General features: G+C 43.9%; 1 protein-coding gene across 5 annotated transcripts in view; it reads left to right on the top strand.

Annotated features, from left to right (window-relative positions):
* LOC117156238 (Wnt oncogene analog 2) overlaps positions 1-22358 on the top strand; it is a 121359-nt gene that overhangs the window by 67261 nt on the left and 31740 nt on the right. For 4 of the 5 annotated variants that reach the window (XM_076624126.1, XM_076624127.1, XM_076624125.1 and 1 more), the window contains one exon: positions 10250-10470. In XM_076624126.1, the coding sequence (XP_076480241.1) occupies positions 10347-10470 (124 nt within the window). In that variant the 5' untranslated portion in view covers positions 10250-10346. Of the gene's footprint in view, positions 1-10249; positions 10471-22358 lie in introns of those variants that run through there. The other variant, XR_013060025.1, reaches the window with a different exon arrangement.

Raw genomic sequence — 22358 nt, 5'->3', positions numbered from 1 at the left:
AACGAAAGAAAAAAGACTATGTGTATAAGAAAATAATTTTATAAATTGCCGTCACAGATTAAATTTCATTTTAGTTTAAATTATCATTTTAGTTTCGTTCCAAAAAATTTACGATTTAATTTTCTTGGATTTTACGATAGATTTATACATATATACGTATACTGTATTTTCAGACAAATAAAAATATTATACATAAAATCTGCTATAAAATCAATGAAACAAAAATCTCTATCTTCCGCGGTAAATTTTATAATAGAATTTTACAATCGATCTATTCTAAATTCTCTTTGTTTTTTTTTTTTTCAAAATTGGTCAAATTTATTTCTGAAATTAGTTAGAAGCATTCGCAAAACGCGAAAGAACGGATGCCGGAAAACACAACTCCAGGAATCATCGACGTAATGAGATTCAATCGGTCGCGTTTACACGTGTTACCATGCAAATACTTTCTGGTAAACTTGTACAGTTATCGGCTAACATTCAGACCTATGGCAGAAGAATTCCTATAGTATCGCCTAACGTTATCGAGATATCATCGAAGAAGACTGGCGAAGCGAGCATAGCTGATTCCGCGTGTGTTATTCCAACAATTCCGTACGCTGTATACTGTCACTTGACTCGAACGACAAGCTTCGCTGAAAATTCCATTTCCATAAACGCAACATCGGTAAATAGCTAATAGATTAGCGTTGGGGAAAATTAATGCGGTGTCGAGAATTCTTTCGTCAGAATTATTACGATTCGAAGCGACAATTTATTTCTACGATATAATCGTTTCTATCGTCGCGTTCATCGACGTTAAATCATTTTTCTACGTTTCGATGAGTAGAAAGCGATAATGTTTCGTATTTCGATAAAAATATTTTCCCATTAAAGTTACGGCTTTGGTCAAAGTTGGTGTCACGCGAAATTCGCAGAAACGGAAACAAAGATCGCGTTATCGTTGCGGCAATTTGCGAAAGAAACGAGTAAAGAACACTTTTTTCCTCGATTCTTTCTACTTTGAAAATTTGAAACGATCTATAATTTGAAAAAAGGAATACAACTTGTTTCACCGCGAAGAACGACGATATTCTGGAAGTACTTATTCCTCGTTGGGATTATGAAAATTTAGCAGAGATTCGCACGATGCGCAATTTTCAAAGGAAGAGATAAAAATTACGTCATCATGGGCATTTCTAGAAAAATTTGGCAGACAACTTGGCCGATAGATATCGAAATCGGACAACGTTCGACGAACGTGCGCGTGTAACGTCGTAGACCACGACATAACGGAGACAGTCAGGATAATGAGAATGCACCCTAATGCAAACAGTTAGCTGGTAACCTTTGGCGAGCAGGATGTACATGCGAATACATAGTTGGCTAACGACGGCAATCTGCGATTTTATAGTAATAGTCCGTGACGCGATGGTGACTGCAGTGCCTGCTGTATCGTCAATAATCGAGACTTCCGGGTGTAGGCTGTGCCTATTTGGAAAATGATTGCGACGTTTCGCGCATAATTAACGTCGCGAGAAACTTCTAAGCAAATGCTTTGCCTAGTTTTATTTACATTTATCCGCTACACTGCTATGGCACAGCTAACGCACCTTTGCCGTTTAATTCCCAAATTAATTAACGAATCGCCTGATTTTATATCGTTCTCATAAAGTTCTTTAGCTTTTCCACGATTTCTTCGATTCGCTATTTTTTATGAAAATACTGGCATCTGTGATTTATAATACAAATTTATAAAGATATATAGTTAAATGGCTAAATCGTCGACCGGTATATTCGAGGATCTTTGAATCGTCGAAGCCTAAGAACCGCTTCATAACACATCAGATTTTATTATATCGAGCATTAACGTCCAGGTAGTAGTATCATGCATCACTCTAGGGATTTACGTCAACCGCGACGAATTCTCTTGTCGATGGCGAAGCTGCCAGTGATTTTCGTTTGAAAAACGCGCTATCTGAAAACCTTGACAATTTCCTGACACCCGTTTAAGTACTAAATAGATGTGACGCGGATTAAGCACACGAGAGATCTCTTGAAAAAACGTCGATTTGTATCTTTCTACGGTTCGATCCTATCAACTAGAACTCGAATATAATCTCTCAGTTAATTCCATTGCGCAATTTCATTGCATTATGAAATTCCCGAGTTATATATGTTTGTACGTTACAGTAACTTTCGATACTTCCGATACCTTGCCATTAACGTTTAAATTAATAAAAAAAAGTCACGCTACGCATCTTCCGATGTTTTAAATATTTGCTCGTTTATTCGGAAAAGATATTACGAATTATGTTCGAAAACATGGAAAGTAAATGTACAAAGTATTGCTGGAATTTTTATATTTTTTAACGATATCGATATTCGTATTTACGATATTCCAAAACACACGAACTAATCCTACTACGTATAAATAATTCGTTGCAAAACGTCGTCGTGAAACGTCGACAGAAAATAAATTGACGAAACGTTTCAATATTTTTATATTCCATTATTTTCTAATACCTTTAGAACGTAATTATTCATAGACGGCTAATGCCTACAACGTAATAACACGCCGATAGAAGAACATTCATTTGGACGAGAATCTCTCAATCTAGACCGACCATCGAACGATCCTTCATCCGCGCGGTTAATAGAATCGATTTTCTAGTCGTAGACAGAGCGAGGCAAAAACTTGGTTTACCGAAGAGCGACTCGTCCAACGAGGACTACTGTATAATTTCGTGGAAAAAAAATGGCTCCCCGTAGATCATTCCATTACTCTAACGAGTACCAGTTAGCGACCGTTCGAAGACGCGTGCTCCATAGATCAAAACGAAAGAAGCAGAGAGAAAAAAGGAGACGAGGAGGGAGAAAAAGAGAAGAAACCTCTGCTGGAAGCCGCATAAAAATTCCCTGGATCGATCGTCGCTTTGGAATTTCATGAGACGAGGGCTCGAGATTAACGATGTACTGAAAGCTCGATGACGAGGAATTCAGAAACCAATTGTAATGCGCCAACATCGATTATTTTAAAAAGTAGAGACGTACATTTAGTACATTTTATTTCCTTTTTTTTTTTCTTCAAATGTTTACGATATTTGCTATCCATCGAGGTAACGAGAAAAGCATGTTCGATCAATTGAAAACGGTGTATCAGGAGAATTTGTAATTTTACGTGCGACGAATAATCGCTGCGAATTGTTATACGATTATGGGAAATTTGAAAGTACAAAAGTGTCCAAAATGCGCGTAATACGCGAAAATATCGTCAAGTAGTCGTAAGATAATCGTTATAATACTCGATAGACGAGCAAACTCCGCTTCGAACACCGCCACAAGAACACGAATTTACATAAATATCCGTAGTTTGCTTATTCCAATCATGACTATATATTTCTGAGAAAATAGAAACTTGGGAAATTTGATGGTGAAATGGCCACGAGAAACGACGTGGATTGTTAACGAGCCGAAGCATTCGTGCTAAATGCAAATTCCGAAAGATTGGTTACTAGATTACAATAATCATCGATAATTGCAACAAACAACGACGCATGTTGCACGTTTTACAGTCGAAGAAGGCCACCCCGGAGTTCTTCTGTTCACACCAGCCTACACTTATCTTATTTACGCGTTTAGCCCGCTGCATTTTGCCTCGGCCATTGAATTCCACGGAAAGCTGATTTAAATATAAATCATATTAAGATCGACCGATCCGAGCTTTACGATCACAAATTACAACGAATCACAGCCAAAGCAGCCGGTTAATAGGGGTTTAACTCTCGATGTAATTACGATGTGCTAAAAAGAAGTAACGAACCACGGCAATGGTGTGTATCGTAAACGATATATACCTGCGGGGCACGTACCTGCGGGTATTTCTTTTTAATGCTATCTGCCAGTACCCTATCGCTATTCTTACAGCGTAAGTTAATGTCTAACTAACTAGATACGGCTGGTTTAAGTGATTCGTTCGTTAAACGAAACCCTGTTATTAGATAGAGATCGCTTTTAATTGGAAAAAAGGTCGGTCGATTGACTAGCGAAAGAATTTAATTGAAAGAAGGTATTACAATCGTGGAACTGCTAGGCGAGGGGAACAGGAAGAGGTGAAACGGGGATTTAAAGGAAGAGATGATTTTTCGATGGGGTTGCGCGATAACGAGTGGAACGTATTATTCAGTTTCTTACCCTGCTCGGTGAATTGCTGGGAAACTCGAGTTTCTCGAGTATAATAACGATTTCGGTCCTGTAATAAATATCTTCGAGAGACGTTGCGTATCGTACGTGTATAATCGACGATGGGTGTCATTGTATACACGCGTGAAAGAGCCAAAGCGTACGACGTTGAAGGAACTTAAAAAGTAATAACAAGGAACGAGGCAGGAGAGCGATAACCGGACCGAATGATCGAAGATCGGAGAAAATACGGGGAAGCGGAAGTAGCGGAGCGTGACCGTCGAAGCATCGGAGCAGCAGAAGAAGAAGAAGAAACAAAGTGCGAAGAATGCGTTCGTAAAACGCTACTTCCACGGAAACCGGAGATTCTCGAAACGTCGATGATAAACGTTATTGGGAGAGCAGCTGCTCTCGCGAAACGTCGATGGAAAAGATCTCGCTGCGGGCGGTGCTATTGGCGCGAGGATCGAGAGGAAAGTTGCGTATAATGATCGATCGGAGACGAGAAGGGGCGTCGAATGACGTTGGCTCGCGCGAGGACTTTCGAGGATACGCTCGACACCGTGAAAGGCATTTTAACGGTAGCCTGTGAAGAGAGCATTATGTAAAGTAGCGCGAGCCCGATCATTTCCATCGATTTCCCTGACTTTTGCTCGTTCCCGGACAATCTGTTTCGCTCGCTGGCCGCTTGGAATTACGATTGCCCGTCGATTCTCCTTGTATCTGTGCATCGGCCGAGCCGTGATAATGAGTTGCGAGCTCGATACTCGTGTTCTGGGTAATAAGGAATCACCGATGGCACTGGTTTTATCGAAACGGAGGTGCACGTGCTTATTGTGACTGGAAAGAGGCTTGAGATTATGCGTTCTTGGAAGGTTCGTTGGACTCGTCCAATATTTCCCAGCGAAGTTCTGTCGATTTTGGTATGGATGATGCGAGAACGTTAAGCCGAATTTACGCTGTTTCGCTTTCGCGAATCGATCGCAAAAGGAATTACATTTCGATGTCTAGTAACGATCAGCTTTCGCACGACGAAGATGCCACCGTTGGAATCAGTATTTTAGCTTGAAATTTGCTGAGTTGCTTCGTTCTTTTGAAATATTTTAGGCCTTTATAAAGATGTATTGGCAAGTCCAACGTACGTAGATGGTCATAGAATCGAAGAGAAGGAACTGTGCTAAGAGCATCTTGATGAAAATCGGCGAGGTGCACAATGGCGAGGATGCTTGTTGCAAATAGCGCGCCATTAGCCTCCGTATGAGCAGGGCGTAATGTTATACATTACACGCTAATGGGTACGTATGTATCGCTGCCGAGCACACGCACACGGGTCCGTTGTTCTCGGTCGCCTGGTCGGCATACTAAGCGCGTCGTACAGCGGCACGAAATTCTCTGAAAGAGAACCAAACTCGCGAGATGCGAAATCTGTGTCACCGCATCTGTTCCAGCAGAATACTCCTTCGCAAAAGGATATAACGAAACTCTCGTGCGATTCTCGTTGTAGGAAAAGCCTCGGTCGCTCGAACGTATTGCCAGATTTGGCGAGTGTCGATCGGAGTTCACCAGGAATAGAAAACGAAGGCGGTTAAGCGTAAAGAAAAATCTCAGCGGCGTTTCGTTTTTTTCTCCAGTTATAAATTATAGGAAACGAGGAAAATTTAGTACCACGTGAATGATACTATTAGAAAACGTACAACTTCTTATTTCGGACTATACAACGAAGTGACGAGTTCGATTGTACGGATTTAAGAAACAGCGATTCAAATTCGACTCAAACGCTATTTGCATGATCGTGACGCGCTTTGAAAAGAAAGACAAAACCATCGAAAGATAAAAAAAACGTTGAAATTGCAATTAGGAAGAATATTTACGAGTTCGCGGTGTGCAATCCCATCGAGCGAGAAATTTAATGACGCCGAGGTGATTTTAAATGGAAGCGTAAGAGCTTTCGAGTAATTACATTAGAGTAGACGGTAATTACTCGGTTCGCAGCTAAGACGAATGAATAATTAGTATCAGCATGACTCTCTCGTTGAAGACATGCCCTAAAGGCCCTGCAACGTTAAGCGTTTCTAATTAGAGATAACAAATGACGTAACGAACGTGTAATAAACTACGCGAGCGAGTTCCTCTTGCTTTTCACGCCCTTGTGCTCTTGCAAAATTTAATCCGATCGTTTCCGATCGAACCGTCGTGCGACGTCGTCGGCTTCGACTTTATGAATTTTTTATTATTTTTATCGAATTAATTCGTTTAATACGGTAACAAGTGCGTGGTTCTTTCAAAATTTCTACGTCTACGCAGTATCGTAATTTTCGAATTATAACGCATAATTGTGTATCGATCTCGAATAAACCGTAGGTTAATTTTTCCCAAACGTTCTACATATTCTCAGCGATTATTAAAAACTAAAAAAAAACCGAAAGAAACTAAAACCCTCGGTTTTGACAAGTTGACGTCCCCGCGCAACGTTAACCACTACCGCGGCACGAACGGTGAACGCGACGAACCGTGAAATACCAAGAAAACGAGCCGAGAAGCAACAGCATCCTGCGCATCTACGTGGATCCAAACGTATCCACGATCCTCGACATCGGTACCCCTAACGCGGAACGTCTTCACCGGGACGCGCGTCCGCGATTAAACACGCGCGTCGTTGATTCGCCGCCCATAGCGTCGACTCGTATTCACCGTTCGCCAGCGAGAATAGAAAAAAGAAATACAGGGAAGAGAAAGAACGGAACGCCGCTGAGGCTACCTCTCTCGCCGACTCGCTTTCGCACGGCACGCGGCCATCGCAGCTTCTCACGTTCATCAGGACACCCTGTAGATCGTTCCACGTGGTGAGTTTCGGCCACCGAGCGGCGCGATGCATTCCAATGCAAATAACTCTCGCCCCGGGGACACGGCGTAATCGTCGCAATTTCATGCTTCTCAGAAATGCAACCTGCCCACCCCCTGGCCCCTGAAACCTCTCTTTCCATCTGAACGAACGGTGTCGAGGGCCCGCCGCTCTCCCTCCAACGATCATCTCTCTCTCTCTCTCTCTCTCTCTCTCTCGCCCTCTCTCGTGTATGTCGCTGTCGATAAACTACCCCTTCTCGAATCATGCTGTTTGCACGTTCATATACACAGTGGGCGTAAATTCGTAGCACGAACAAAGATTCTGTGGTTCGAGACGAGACGCGAACGAGCAATAACGAAATTACTTCGAATGCTTCGACGTCGAGAAAGTCGAGAAAGTCGAGATCGCGGCGTTTATTTTCGCGCGTGAACAGCCATTTCCCAATTATCCGCTTCTATTTACCGCTAGTGCCCTCTATTTTGAATTATAGAAGCCTGTTGCTTCGCTTATACGATGAATTTAAGCGCACTGTGTGCTTTGACGAAACAACGAGACGACAACCGGCAACGCGCGACATTTATTTATGACTGTTTATGGAAGCAGGTTTATCTACGCCCCTCGCGTGGATCGATGAGTCGCAACGCCGCGGGGCTGTTTGAATTCGGCGCTCTTTTTTCCGTCGCCGGATGCCGAACGATCGCGATGATGGATAGTCGGGAGCGGTTGGTTTTAACACTTGCCGTGAGGGCTGTGTTTAAGGCTAATTTGAAGCCGGGTTTCGAAAGCGACTCGGGGTAGCCGCGTCCTTCTTTCATTGAGCGCGTGATACGGTCGAACGCTCGTGAAGCGCAGAGCGAACGCAAAAAGGGGGTTTAACGATATCGGATTGATCGGATGGTTCCGTGACCTTCTCCGTTTGTAGGTAATTTTCGTAGCTTCCATCGCTACCGAAGTAAAAGTTACGTTTTTCCGTTTATCAAATATTCCTCGCTCGTCTTCGTGTTTCGAAAAAAAGGAAAAATCGCACCGCCGTGATATTTAACGAATTAAACGAGAAACGTTATCGAAATACCGGAACCGCGTAATCGCAAAGCTTCGAGCCTAAATATGAAACCATCGATATGGCAACATGCCGATAAAAATCATTTCCAAAATTACGGTACATCAACGAGCCCAGCAACCCTTTGGGGCCATAAATATTTCAACCGTGCTGTTTCACCCATTTGTACGTTTCCTGTTGTTGCCTGTTACGTAAATTCGTAACGACGCTGGATGGAAAAGGATTCACGGCGGAATGGTTCGCGCGTGTCCACGGTGTCTGGAAACGGCGTTCACTGCCACGAAAACGTTGACTTATGGGATGTAAATTACGCAATGGACCAGTAGGAGGTTGAGAGTATCGCGTTTCAGCTTGTCGGCAGGTAATCGTTTTTAGTATGCCGTGATCAACCGCGCCTCGCAGGTTGCTCGTGAAGATGTCGAAATAAGGACCGGAATGACGGATGGGCATGAGATTTTCTTTTTTCAATGCCAACCAACGGATTATATAATGCTCGCCGGAGCATTTCGGTTCGATGATCGGTTAAATTAGATTAGATTCGGTTCCGCCGTAAGTGGATCGTCTAGCTGGAAATTACGACTGTCAGGTAGTTTTGGGAGACTGACGGCTGTGTTTCAGACCGAGAAACCGAAAAAATTTACCTCTTTAAAAAAAAAAAAAAAACTCGACGTAACTCGATCGATCAGGATTTGTATCGCGGACGCGCGCGGTTTGCTGGTTTTCAGATTGTTTCTGAACGGTTATGGAAGCTCTAGTCGCAAAAGCTGTCGTCCGAAAGAAAATAAAACGCAGGATTCCTTACCGACGTTACCAAAAGTTTCATCGAGCATCCAAAAACTGCCAATCAAACGAACGATTCGGTAAAAACTTCACGAACCTTATTGCACGTTTTCCAGGAAGAGTTCTTCGGTCACGTTGAATCATGCAATACAGTGACCGTCGAGAATCCACGAGTTTTTAGCAATCGACTGCAACGAAAAGCCGAATGGGGAAAGGAACGAGAAGAAGGCTCGTGCAAAAGGACTCGTGGCATTTAAAAAAGTCGTAATGTCGTTAATTTTAATATCGCCTTCGTCATACGCAGAATCAAATGTACCGTATATCATCGGAAACGAACGAAGCAACGCGACGACCACGACCACGACGACAACGAGAGAGCTTAAAATGCTAATGAACGGATCGGTTGGATCGGCCACGCTGTTCATTTCTCGTCGACACGCTCGTTCCGTACTTTCACACGTTCAAATTTATCGAGATTTAATTCGTCGTACGATCTGGTGGGCCCACTACCGGTCATCGTTTCTGGATCTCTCAATGTCGTTGTCGCGTTAAACGGTACACGAATTCGTTCGGAATCGACGGTAATTCGAAGACAGCCATGGATATAATTTTTCAGAAATTCATTCGCCGAAGTATTTCGAACGAAAAGTTTATAAATTCTTCGTCGCGATTTTTTAAGGCGGATTATTCGTTTTTATTTATTATTCGTCTCGAGAAGATATATTAAATTACGTTTGAAAGAACGCGCGAACGATTTATCGGTAAGACAACGAGTCTTGGAACAAGACGAATGTTTGTCAACGCTTATAAGTAATTGACGTTGGTTCCGCTGCGAATAGACTCGCGTCCTAATAAAATTCCTACAAAGACTCGTTAATAATGGTTCGATGGCTGAATGATAATTTAACACACGAGGAATTTATACAACGTTCTACACATGTGCGTAGTAATAAATAACCATTTTAATTTCCCATTCGATAATTAGGATTCGAGGAATTAATTTTTCGAACCGTGCCGTGTTAATTAGAAAGAACGATTCCGATGCGATAAAATATCGTCGCGAATCCATTAAACGGTTGATCGGAATAGGTTTCTGCGGTTCGATTAGAAGATACGTTAAAAAGGAGTGGGACGTATTTGGCAGCATGATGGTCCGAAGAAAGTGCTCAACGAATCGCAATATTTAACACGCTCTTCTTTACTTTTTAATTTATCGAATCGATCGCTATTTCGAACGGTTCGATCGATGGAAGACACTTTGGAGAGAATCGAAACGCGTTTGGTCGCGGACTCTCCAAATTCCAAGAAACTTCTTAAAATCTTGCATTTAATTTGACGATATGGTTTTTCAGCGATTTAACCGGAGGATGCATTGACAGAGGGTGAAACGTGTTTGGTTGCAGGGTGGTCGGAGCAGTGGTGGTTGGGGCGGCCGTCTGCGGGCGTATTCCCGGACTGGCTAAGAGTCAACGGGAGCAGTGCAGAAAAGCGCCGCACGCGATGCCTGCGGTGGGCGAGGGCGCGGAGCTTGGACTTCGCGAATGCCGACATCAGTTCAGACATCACCGATGGAACTGTTCCCACGTGGCGAACGATCAGGTCTTCGGCCACGTGGTCGTAGTAGGTAAGGATTGTCCTGTCACCGCGGCCGGCCCGCTATTTATTATACAAGGGGACCGGCGCGTTTAACGCGACCCTGCACCGCGCTGCGTTCAACGCGCTCTAAAAGGCCGTGCAAGCGGTAATGGATGCGAATGTCTCCGGTATTTCGAGCGCGGTGCCGCCTCGCTCGACCGCGCCTGATGCATTTTACCTTTCGTACACGTACGAGCGCGCGCCATTATTCTTTCGACTATTGAGAATTTGAAAAAATCTTCTACACGAAAGCTGTTTTGTCTCGCGGAGAAAACTCGATGGAGCGTTTGAATTTTTCTTTGTTGTTATTTTCTGAGATTTTAACGTATCTTATCGTATACTTGAAGAAGAACTCAACGGTTCGCGTAACGAATATGTCGGAACAACGGTTTGCCGGATTTGCTATCAAAGAAAGGGTTAAAAGTTCCATTTTACGCCGTAACGTTGTTAGTCCCTCGTAAGATTCCCGTAGACTTCATTTTTACGGATACGACGAGGTTGCTGATCCTCGAGATGCGTCGCTGTTCTAGTAAATCGACGATATACGTATAACGTACGAACAATTGCTGTTCTTTATCGAACGATGCTCGAACAAAGGCGGTATTTCGCGTGAAATTTCACAATTGCACGAGAGGCCACCGTTTTAGGCCGGAGAAACGACGAGGAGGGACTTTTAACTTCCAACGAAATAATCCCTACTCGCCGTAACATTGATTTCCACTATCGGGATTCCAGTTCATCTGCATACGTATTGGAAAATGTTTCCACGGGAACGCATATAAATGAAACTCGAAGAATCAATTTAGTGCCGTTAACCGAAGAAGCCTGCTGCTTCTGATAATTTTCGACTGTCGGCGTTAAGCCGTTCGATCGAACCGTATGCGTGCACGCGCGCGTATTAGTTAGAAAACTAAAAAAGATAAACGACCCGATGGTGTCGAACCCGTGTTTTATTAGGCAGCTAGAATTCCGTCGTACCAACGGTCTTTTCATTAAGAATTTCCAAACTCTATCGCGGACCTGTTAATTTACATTCTACCGTGAAACCTGCCACTTAATCATCCACTATCGGAATCGCGTTAATAAGTCTTTCGGATGTCGAACGTTCCCACGACGAAATTATTGGAATTCGACGTGGATTTCGCGTAGTTGTACGTTCCCATCGATAAAGAAAGTTTGGAGGAAAGATTTCAATTTCTCGAACGAAGAAATATTTTTAGATTTGTCAGGCTATCTATGAAAGGTTCTTCGTCGAATCGAAGAAATACCGTCCTTAAGAATTTACGATCTGAACTTACTAATTAATCAACGACGTATCTCTTTCTACGGTAAATCTTCTCCGAATGTTAGCTTCAACCTTTTCAATTTCTTACGTCTCATCAAATTCTATTTTTCGTATTCCTACAGTCTCGCGCTATTTTTAATTCTCCTATCGTTATATTCCTTCGATGGTTCCTGTCTCTTCAGTTTTTGCAAGATTTACGAAGAATCGAAATCTAACGTGACCAAAGAAAGCGATCTATAGCAATTCCATTTTGTCGACCATTCTAATCCAATCCTTTCCCAAGGATACTATTTCATACTCGATTCGCGTCGATCTTTCGTCGACCAAATGATCCAAACAATGTGGTTGATGTAATTTTCTTATGGGTAATATGACAGAGAAACCACGACGAAATAAGTTTGCGTCTGTTAAATCGACGTTTCTCCGTTCTTTACGATGTCGAGTTTACCTCGAATCCCGCTGCGCTCCTTGTATAGGGAAGATAAATTACAATGGGTGCACGCCCTGCGGCATGAACTCGAAATTCTTTATCACAAACGCGCCGCAATATGTAGTCTTCTCCTTCGAGCATAATTGTAATTTGTTTCCGTCTTTTTAGAAAACCGGATGACTCGACACGTTTGCCACCTCCTTTTGTGAGATGTACAAACGACTTCGAGTGACATGGCATGAGAAAGAGGTTTCTATTTCTTCTCGTCTGATCTTTCTATTCTTCGCTTCTCAACCTCGACGTGGACAAATCATCGACCTATCGCCTTTAACGAATAGCCAAACTTTCTCAAACTATTCCAACTATAAACGTCGCCGATTCGCTGGAAATTAGTATGAGATAGAATATTACCGAACTATTTAGCGACATTTCTTCTTTTAATTAATTAATTTTTTCTCTCGAGTGCAGCTTCTCTTTTTGCAACTTTGCCAATAGCTCCCGAGCTTCGAGAAGCTCTCGCAAAATATCGTATGTATCGTGCCGGACAACGTTATTCGTTATGTGGTGATCGACGTCCTGCCATCGTAAAAAATAATTCGCTTCCTGAATCGACCGTTGCAGATATCTTAAGCCTGACGGCATCTCGAATACGTCGCTCTTCTAACGAACCAACGAAACGTAACTCCGCCTCGCGACATAAAACCCATCTGCCCTCCGATCTCACCAAGCGACCTCGAACATGCTCGAAAATCTCCAACCTCGGGAACATCTTTTATCTCCCGATTCTCTCGATCCTCTATCTCGGCAGCAGTTCACGAGACACGATAACAATGGTCACGCGGAAACGACGATTCCCGCAGCGAGACAGAAATCCACGGTTGAAAGCTGGAAATTAAGGAGGCGACGTGTAATGGGTGCTGTTGGTGGACGTCGGGTAGCCGTTCCGTGGTCGGCATCGCGAACGTTTTTACGAGGATTAGGCGTATGTTCGCGGAGAGGACAGAAGACGAGATAGAGAAACGGTGGCTGGCGGTAGCGTGGATTTTATCGGCGTGGAAATCGACGAAACGGCCACGAGTACGGGGTAGACGGCTGCTACACCCACAAGCGTGCGGCCGTATGCGTTAGAAGCGGGTCCGGTTTCTCGTGTTACCGTTTCGTGATGCTGCCTGCTGCCCGGCAGCCGCATAATACGCGTATAACTTATGCCTGGCCCGCAGAGGGAACGTCGACGCGCAACCTTGTGCAGTGGCCTCCTCTCTCCCTCCCCCCTCTCTCTCTCTCTCTCTTTCTCTCTTCTCCTCTCTTCTCTTCTCTTGGTGAAAAAAGAAAATAAGTATGAAAAAGCGGCGCGCAGGATGCATCCATGGCTCGCCCACGCGCGAACTTAACAAATTTCAGCTGGACACGTGGGAAAGGTTTCGATTTCTGCGCCCGCCGCCGTGGTTAGGCTGATGGCTGTCGCGAGGATCTCTGATTTGGTGTACGGCTTGAGTTGTTCGTTTAAAACGTGGCCTGTACGTTGAAAAGCGACGACGTTGTTCGAAGGAAAGTTTCTTCCGAATAGAAGAGAGAAGAATTTCTATTCCTTCGAATTTCCTCCTTACGAATTTCCAGTTCTCCTTCCGCGCCTTTTTTTTCTTTTTCTTTTTTAATATACGCAATCACCGTAGATTTTTGCAAAACGAACGTCAAACATCGTTAGTCGTTCGCTGAAATCCAAATTCACTTCAATCCAATAGATTAAATCCACGGTAACTTAATTCGCTATACCGAGTACAATTTTGTTCGTACAACTGGACTCGCCTTGTATTTCCATCCACTCTGTTGCGACACTTTCGTTTCGCTGATCTCGCTAGTTAGATTCTTCCGATTCGTTCCCCGACCTCTCGTTTCCCTCGAACCCCCAGTTTCTCATTTCCCGAAAGTATACTTTTGCCGATGGTCCTTTAAATCCAATCAAATTCCACGCCAGTTTCCTCGCGAGTGTTTCTCGTGAAAATCGACAAACACGACTTCCGAATTCCCCTTCGTTAATTTTTCAACGCCTCGTAGGGAACGCACGCGCGTAGTTTCCTCTGTTCATTTCCGAGGCTGGAAGTAACTTAATATTACGCGACAGGACGATTACCGTGGGCTGCGCAGCGTCAAAACGGCGAAAGCAATATTTCTCAGGGACAAGATAATCCGGGTAAAGCAGTCAGCGGAAGCTGACGTGATCCGCTCGCATAAATATCGCTAAATACGGCGTATTTGTCATCTCGGCATTAAAAACCATAAGCACGAGGCCGTAAGACGACGGGTCCGCTGCATTGACCGTGTCCCGACGGCGTTCATAGGAAACAGATAGGCGTGCACGCACCGCGATTTCTCATGATTAACGCGCCGGATTAAGCCTCAACGTGGGAAAAATCGAGAAAGTAAAATTCGCTGTTGAGATTTACGGCCGGTCGCGAGGCAGTTTGTCACGCGGCGTATCCCCATTGAACGAGAATACAATCGGACCCACGAGCGCCTTCGATTCCGTGGATACGCCACCGAGGGTTCGTCTTAAGGCGATGCCTTAAGTTTCGCGGCATTTTCTCGTCGCTCGATAGAAATCGATTTTATCGGCGCTATCGCGAAGAACGATCTTCGCGTTTCGCCGTTCTTTCCGTGTTTCAACGGTCCACGTTTTTACTCGTTGTGCGACAACGAAAAGATTATATATCGTACGAGTTTGTTAGAAAATGAAGTGGATTAATCGACAGTGGTAAATCATTTTCGAGAATGGATTATGGTAAAAAATTTTGGATTTTAGAAGCTTAAATCTTCGACAAACGATCGGGAACGTAACTGTTTCCCTTGTCCGTGAAATTACAATTCCAAACGACCCTTTCACCCGAGGTAAATCTGAAACACTCTTCGATTACTTCTTCCACGTTGAAAAACGCGACTGGACGGTCTTGTCGCGCACTGATCACTGGGATAAAGACCCCATAGGAGGATGACATACTCGCGCCGGTTCGCGTGCAAAAACTTGACTGTTCATCCGGTTACTCGCTTACGTCGTTCCGCTTTTAACGAGTTATGAATTCCGTAGCTCGGTGAGATCGGTAAACACTTATTAAGAGCCAACGGAGCTCTCGTTGCGTCATAAAACTAAAGAACGTGGTCGAGATATAAAATCGTGGAAACGAGCATGGGTGGCGAGTTCCAAAAATAAAAAATCAGCAGATACACTCGTGTTCATAAGTATTAACGATGCGAGTAGATAAGAGGATAAGTATCGTCGATGCTGATTATTAGACGAACGATTAATTGGTTAGAATTTTGTATTTGCGGAAAAAGATAATAAACTATTTACGGAATATTTTCGTATTTTATAGAATTATCGGTATCTGTGCAGTTGCTTGATGCCAACCTCGTTGGAACAATTTCGAGCGAAACAATTTGTCGAACGATACGGCGTAGAAGCCTAATTCGCTTCGTGAAATGGTTGACAGATGCGATGGAATAACGACAAGTACGCGTAAAGCGTACACTACGTTACGGGAAAACTGACTCGTGAAACGTTTGGTAACGTGGAAGCAAATAGCAACAAATAGGAAGAAAATGTTGATAAAAGCGCTAATGGTAGCCTAATAGTTTCGCGATGATTTCTTATTTTTTCATAAATGCCTTGATACTTGTGAACGGGGGTGTACGTGAAATGAGAAGAAGGACGTTAACGTATTAAAAGCGAGCCAATAAAGACAAGGTGAAACGAAAATAGCAGCTGCACGCTGAAGGAAGTCTCGTAGAAAATAAGAAAACGTGGAATTAACGCGCAAGAAAAATATAAATAACGCTCGTAAGACGGAGGGGAGGTCGGTCGGACGGTTGCTAACTTAATTAGTGAAATTAACGGGGCCGCTCAACATGTTGAACGCTAAGTACGGCAATATATGCGGCCGAGATATTTGCCGGCTCTTAAAACGCTCACATTATGCGCCCGATATAATCCGTGCACGTAGGAGTACGTGCGTTCGAATTAAACGCGCGATTAACACGTTTCGTGAAAACACGACGCGCGCTTGAACTTGTAACGTTCGTGGCTTCGAGTTCTACTAACGCTCGAGCAACGATAGGGACGAGCAAAACAAATTTTGTTCGTCGTTTTAATCCTCTTCCTATGAGAGGAAGCCGAATCAAAAGTTATCGTAATAGATATTTTTTATGGACAATGGCTGGACAGCGAAGACCTTCGTCCCAAATATTTTCGTTTAATTCTCCTCGTCAACGTAGTTGGCTATGCGTCGTAGAAATTTTAGTTTAAAACCGACCGATTCTTTGTTCCGGTCAAAGATGTTCGAACGAATTCTTTATCGTCAATCCGTCGCGTTAATTCCTCGCAGAAACTTAACTCTCGCTCGACAACGTCATGCATGTCCTGCCTATAAGCGCGCAGAGAATGCGATCGTTTCTCAGCCATCGTGGCGTGCTGCCTTGCGCGAGCGTCGAAATCTCCGCTACTACTCTGTCGCGCAGTAAACCGTCCGGTGACGACGACAAATAAAAATCTGTAGCTTCATTTCCGCTCTGAATATTTCGGAGAAATTTGCGACATTAATCCGTACACACTGCGATCTTTCAATTGCGATAACATAAACGATATTAAGCAACAAAGCATCTATCTAGATATTCGTTCACAAGGTATAAGACGTTTGATACTTTTACCTTGTTGGATACTTCAGATTCTTTCGTCTGTAACCTCGTTTATAATCTCGTCGTAATAGCCGCAATAAGGTTTCTCTGGAAAAGCGTATGGGAGAACCGAAAAATTTGGCCAAAAGGAAGGAAGAAGGTCGACGTAATGAATTCGACGCGCGAGCTACCAAATTAAAGGAATCTCGCGTTCAAAGATAAGAACTGAAACGAAACGATTGCAAATTTCGCATCGAGCACGGAAGATTCGATCGCGATCGTAAATAGTGAGATCCGCGTTCGCTGTTAGTGGAAACGGTGGATTTCGGTCCGATGGACGATCGCAGTGGCGAGTTAGCGACGCGTAGAATTAATCGAAAACACGGCAGGCCTGCTGCGACCCGATTCGCGGGTGAATATATTTTCATAAATTAGGATTCTTCACGCGAGCGCCGTGCCATGCCGCGTCGAATTCGGACAGCGTCGTGGGCGGATCGGACACCTAATCGGCCGAACAAAACGACGTAATTAAGAGATCCATTACGCGGGATACTCGCTGCGCTGGAATATTATCTATTATTAATTCGATCGACGAAAACCGATACTCTTAATTACGCATCCAGCGGGACCTTCGCTCGGAACTCGATGTTAAGAAGATCAACGCGTTCCAGGAATATCTTCGTCGAGATTCGAGCGGCCCGTGGGTCGCACAAAAAGCCACCTCGTGAAATTCCCTGTTGGTCGTCCCGCTCTAACGACGCGTCGTTATTTTTGTATTCCACGGTTCGTTCTTCTTCCCAGCCTCGTTTTGACTACCTACTTATGCTCAGCCGCGTAGGTATTTGGAAGTCGATCCAGTAGGATTTATCGATACGGGCCGGCCGATCTTCGACAGCGGCTTCCAACGAATCTTCTTCGGTTCTGTCGTGTTCCAAAGTTTTAGGCAACGTGGCGTAGTACAGGGTCTTCGAATTTGCTATTCGTAGCAAATTCATCAAGTTGGAATCAGAATTGCCAAGTGACATTGGTATGGAAACAGTAGATGGATAAATAGCGGATTCGCGAGATTGGCAAATATTTTTATTGAAAATAACGCGATCGATGGATATAGTGGCTTTCGCGGATATCACCTTATATTACGACGCGCCACTATGATGGCTTACTTTACTGACTCGTTCGGTCACCGTTTGAACTAAACGATCTGTTTGCGAAACGATGTGTTTCCATAACGCAATGTTTTATAACAGCGTTAACAATATACAGACAGTGTCAGATATCGATTGTTACTCTCTGGTAAAATAAATCAATTTTCTCCCTAGCTACAATCAGTAGATATGAAATTCATATCTTGGTGGTCGGTAGTTGTACCGTTAAAAACGCACGAATCCATAAAATTTCGCAAGACTATTAAATTCGATAAAGATCGGAGAGAAAGCTTCGCGCGACGTTCGACAAATTATCAAAGATACGTAGAATCGCAAAGATCGACCATATCCGATCGCGATGCTCTTTCACTTACGAGCGCTCGAAAAGCTCGTCGATATTCGGAGCCAACGAGTTCGCGGAAAGCGGTGAGAAGCGCGATAAACGTCGTTCGCTCTGCAGAGAACACCGAAACCAAAGACGAAATCGTATCGATGCGTTTGTCTCGGTCGCGCCGGTCCTCTGACTCCTTAAAAATTGCCAAGTATCTCGTTCGAGCTTATCCGACGATAATATCGGCCCTATCGGCCTATAAATCCGCGTACATACGGCCCAGAACGGTGCTAATTTTATTTCTCGCGTGACAAAGTAATCCGGACCGCACACTGGCGAGAAAATGAAAAAAAGAAAAGGAAGAATCGAGTGAAAAGCAAGGTGGAGAACGAAGAAAGGGCAAAGGAGAAAAAGGATGATATTCTTGTCAGAACAAGCCGAGTGTATCCTCTGCCTTCGGATAACGTCAGCGAGCAGCGTCACGAGTTAATGCGTCGTCTTATCAATTTCTGCTGAACCCAATGGAAAGCCTTCTACCTTCACGCCCTTTCCAACACCTATCCCCTCGCAATTTTTGTCTTTTTTCTTTTTCATCCTGCTCGGTCCCCTTATCCGTCTCAAATAACTGGACTGGCCCACACTTGACGTTCTTCGCAAACACCTACCTATAGCCCGTCTGAAATCAATTGACCCCTCAAGGCTGATTGCAAGCGATGCGATTACATAAATCTTGTTACATCGCTTCGCTATCTTATCCCTTGGCTTCTGCTTCAATATTACGTTTGATCGCATGCAGTATGTTAGGTGTCGTCGCGTCTTAATAAAACCACTCTTGATTATCTTGACGTAGGATAATTCCGCGGTGGAATTTTGTAGCGTTTCATTTTTATGGAAATTACAGTTTCGCGGAGTGTACGGAGATTCTTGATGCATGACTCGCGATAAAGGAAACATCGCAGAGAAGAAAGTAAAATTTTGAAAAAGCTGTACGATCTTTCTTGCATATCTTTGAAAAGTTACTTTACGCTTTAAAGAATTATTTCCAAATAAAATTCGCTCGCACAGTGTTGAGAAATTACTTGCAAGTAATAGCTCTGATGGTCCTCGAGCGGCAAATAAATTCCCAAAAGACTTGGATTCGTACGCGCGATACGTCATCTGGATGCTCGTTAGCGGACATGGATTCAACGAAACGTATGGAGAGGAGCGCGAAGCGAAGCGATCGCGGAGTTTACACGATCGTTTGGAGCTGATTTACAACGGCGATCGAGCAACGACACGGTCACGATCCGGTTACGATCTCGTTGGAAATGTTATCGGACGTTTCGAAGCGCGAGTGCTGCCGCTTGTTTGAAGAGCATCGGATGGTATTTCAATGGATTGTAACTGAGTCGCGAGTAAGATCTCCGAGGATCACCGGCGTAAATCAAGCTTTGGCTGCTCTCTTGTCCGGACGGAGACGTTGTTCGCGATGACTTTATGCCGAGCAATGGAACGGCGAGTCCGATGTTCGTGATAGGTTTCGAGTTCTAAGATGGAATCGATTTGCGTTTGTAGCGGCACGTGAGTCGTACAACGATTCGAATCGGCAGTGACTCGTGTTTTTGTGCCTCGGCGTATTAACGCTGTTTCGCATTTGCTCGTCTATCATTCGCGTATCGTTTGGATACCACCTCGCGTTAAAGAATCTTACAGAAGTCGATGCAAAATCGAACGAAGCTAACGCGAAAACACGCAGACGAAAGATATTCCATCGAATTTGTCTACTCGATCAGTAGGTGCATGAAATACGAGAATCTCCTACATAACGTGTAGCGTGTGTAACATATTGTTAGATGTACAGTGCATTGTCCGCGTTGCATAAATCATCAGAGCAGCGAACGTTATCGTGTAAATTTTGATTTCGTTGATACATCCGCTTTTAATCCGAATCGTATCGTAATACGCGCGTTAAACGCATCGAGCTCGTTTGCGATATTCGTTCTCTTAAATAGTAATGTTGCTTGTAAATTGAAATGAGTTAGTCGTCGAGACAAGTAGGAAGGAAAACAATGTCCTAAACATTTTTCTAAAACACTTTATTCTCTTGCGATTATTAGTCACAGTGTTTGGTCGTAATGTTCGTAAATTCTTGAACTCTTTTCTAAGATGTCGCGTGTTGTTTAACGTCGTCAACGATACTTGTTGGACTGTTTACCTCCGCTTTAACCTTCATATTCTCCTCAATTTTCTCGAATGCCGTTAAATCTATAGACAGCATTTTACGTAAAAATGGCGGAGGCTACTCAATCACAAAAATATCTCCAACGACGCTCTTCTTCGTTTGCAATCTAATTACAAACCAGTAAGTAATTCCACGTTGCGCATTTATTCGCTTTACCCACTAAACACGGTTGAATCTCTCTCGTCGATGTAATCGTCTTGGAATCTTGGTTTTCCTCGTGAAACACGCAAATATTCGCGATAAGAAGAAGCTCGACAGGAACTTCAAACAGTCACCGACGTTGAAAAGTCGCCTGTATCCGCCGTTTAATCGTCCAGACGGACTTATTAGAAGAACCTGTAGGCGCGCAGGTGCCGTGGATCCTCCGGAGCACGAGTTCGCGCGGATCCGGACGACGAAGTCGATTAAGAAAATTTCCCAGTTCTCGTAATCGAGTGGTCTGCGCGTTGCTCGCGGATTAAATTACGCGCTAGTCGAAGATACGAGGTTCGTGCTGCGAAACTGTGCAACCACGACGAACAACTGGAGAACCGGTATGGTGGAAAAAGAGCGGCGAGCGCGTTTCCAGACGGAGGATGCTCTGCTTCGCGGATAAAACCGCGTGACTCGATCGTGGTATGTTGGAAGATAAAGAAATAAGGAAAAATGGGGAAAACGAGAGGATATACACCCTCGTTAATTGGTATTTGCGCGCGTGCTGGTCTTGCGCGAAGGATGCCAATGGAGTGGAGACGTTGGAAAAGACAACGAACGCGATGTTTTGCACGATCTCGAGACGATTATTTAGTGCGGGGAGCAAAAATTTCTAGAAATTGTTTTACGAAAACGAGTATGATATTGGCCTACGTAATATTTTCCACTCGTAGAGCAAGCTGTCCTGAGATTTATCGATTGGGACGTGCGAATTAAACGAAGAACGTTTCCTTGTGCAATTGCTCCCACGTGTATTAAATCGACGTCGACATCGATAACCGTCGTCGATGATTTGCTAAAATGAGAGCGTTCAAAATATAAAATATATCACAAACTTTATAAATTGAACGTTTTCTACGAGAAAAGATTAACGTAGCGAAAGAATCGTCGCAGGACGCGATTGTCGCTAATAACCACACGATCGACGCGATAAATTATTGCTCAAAGGAAAATTCTGTGGCTGTTAGCTTATCGACTGGATGGTTTTGACTGTGTTACATTCGCTCGATGACAACTCGCACCCGAATCGATCAGATACTGGATTCATACACGCGTGGGATATTCGCGTGTCGAACGAGTGACTCGACCGGTTGGAGGAAACTCCGACGACGGAATATCGATGCACGATATAACGAGAGGAGTTCGTTTCTTTTCTTTTAACGTCCCCTTTTTATATTTCTGTTTCGACTCGGTCTTCGTCTCTCCCTGTTTAACGATACGAATGGAATTCCCGTGCCACGTGGGTGCCCGAATTTATACGTTCCACGGTCATTAGGAGAACATAGTATCTAAATTCGCAGCTCGAGACCTTTTTAGGGGTCCTGCTTCTTAATGACTCTCCGAGTATCCGTCGATGTTTCTGCAATTTTCTGGTCCCCGGTATGAAACTGATACGAAACGATCATCTTCGGGAGAGAGGAAGTTTCGAACGAAGTTTGTAGGGGGGGGGGGGAATGGTAGTGTCGTTGTGCGTGTAATTGGACGAAAATTTGGGGACGAGTTACAACGACGTGCAAGAGACATTGATACTCGAGTAAGAAGTGGAGGAGGCGTTCGTTTGCCCAACTTCCACGATGGATGTTGCATATACGCGACGTTCAAAGA

This window comes from Bombus vancouverensis, chromosome 14 (assembly GCF_051014615.1).
Source record: "Bombus vancouverensis nearcticus chromosome 14, iyBomVanc1_principal, whole genome shotgun sequence".
Lineage (NCBI taxonomy): Eukaryota > Metazoa > Arthropoda > Insecta > Hymenoptera > Apidae > Bombus > Bombus vancouverensis.
Note: the sequence above shows the minus strand (reverse complement) of the source record. Positions and strands in the feature narration are given on the sequence as shown.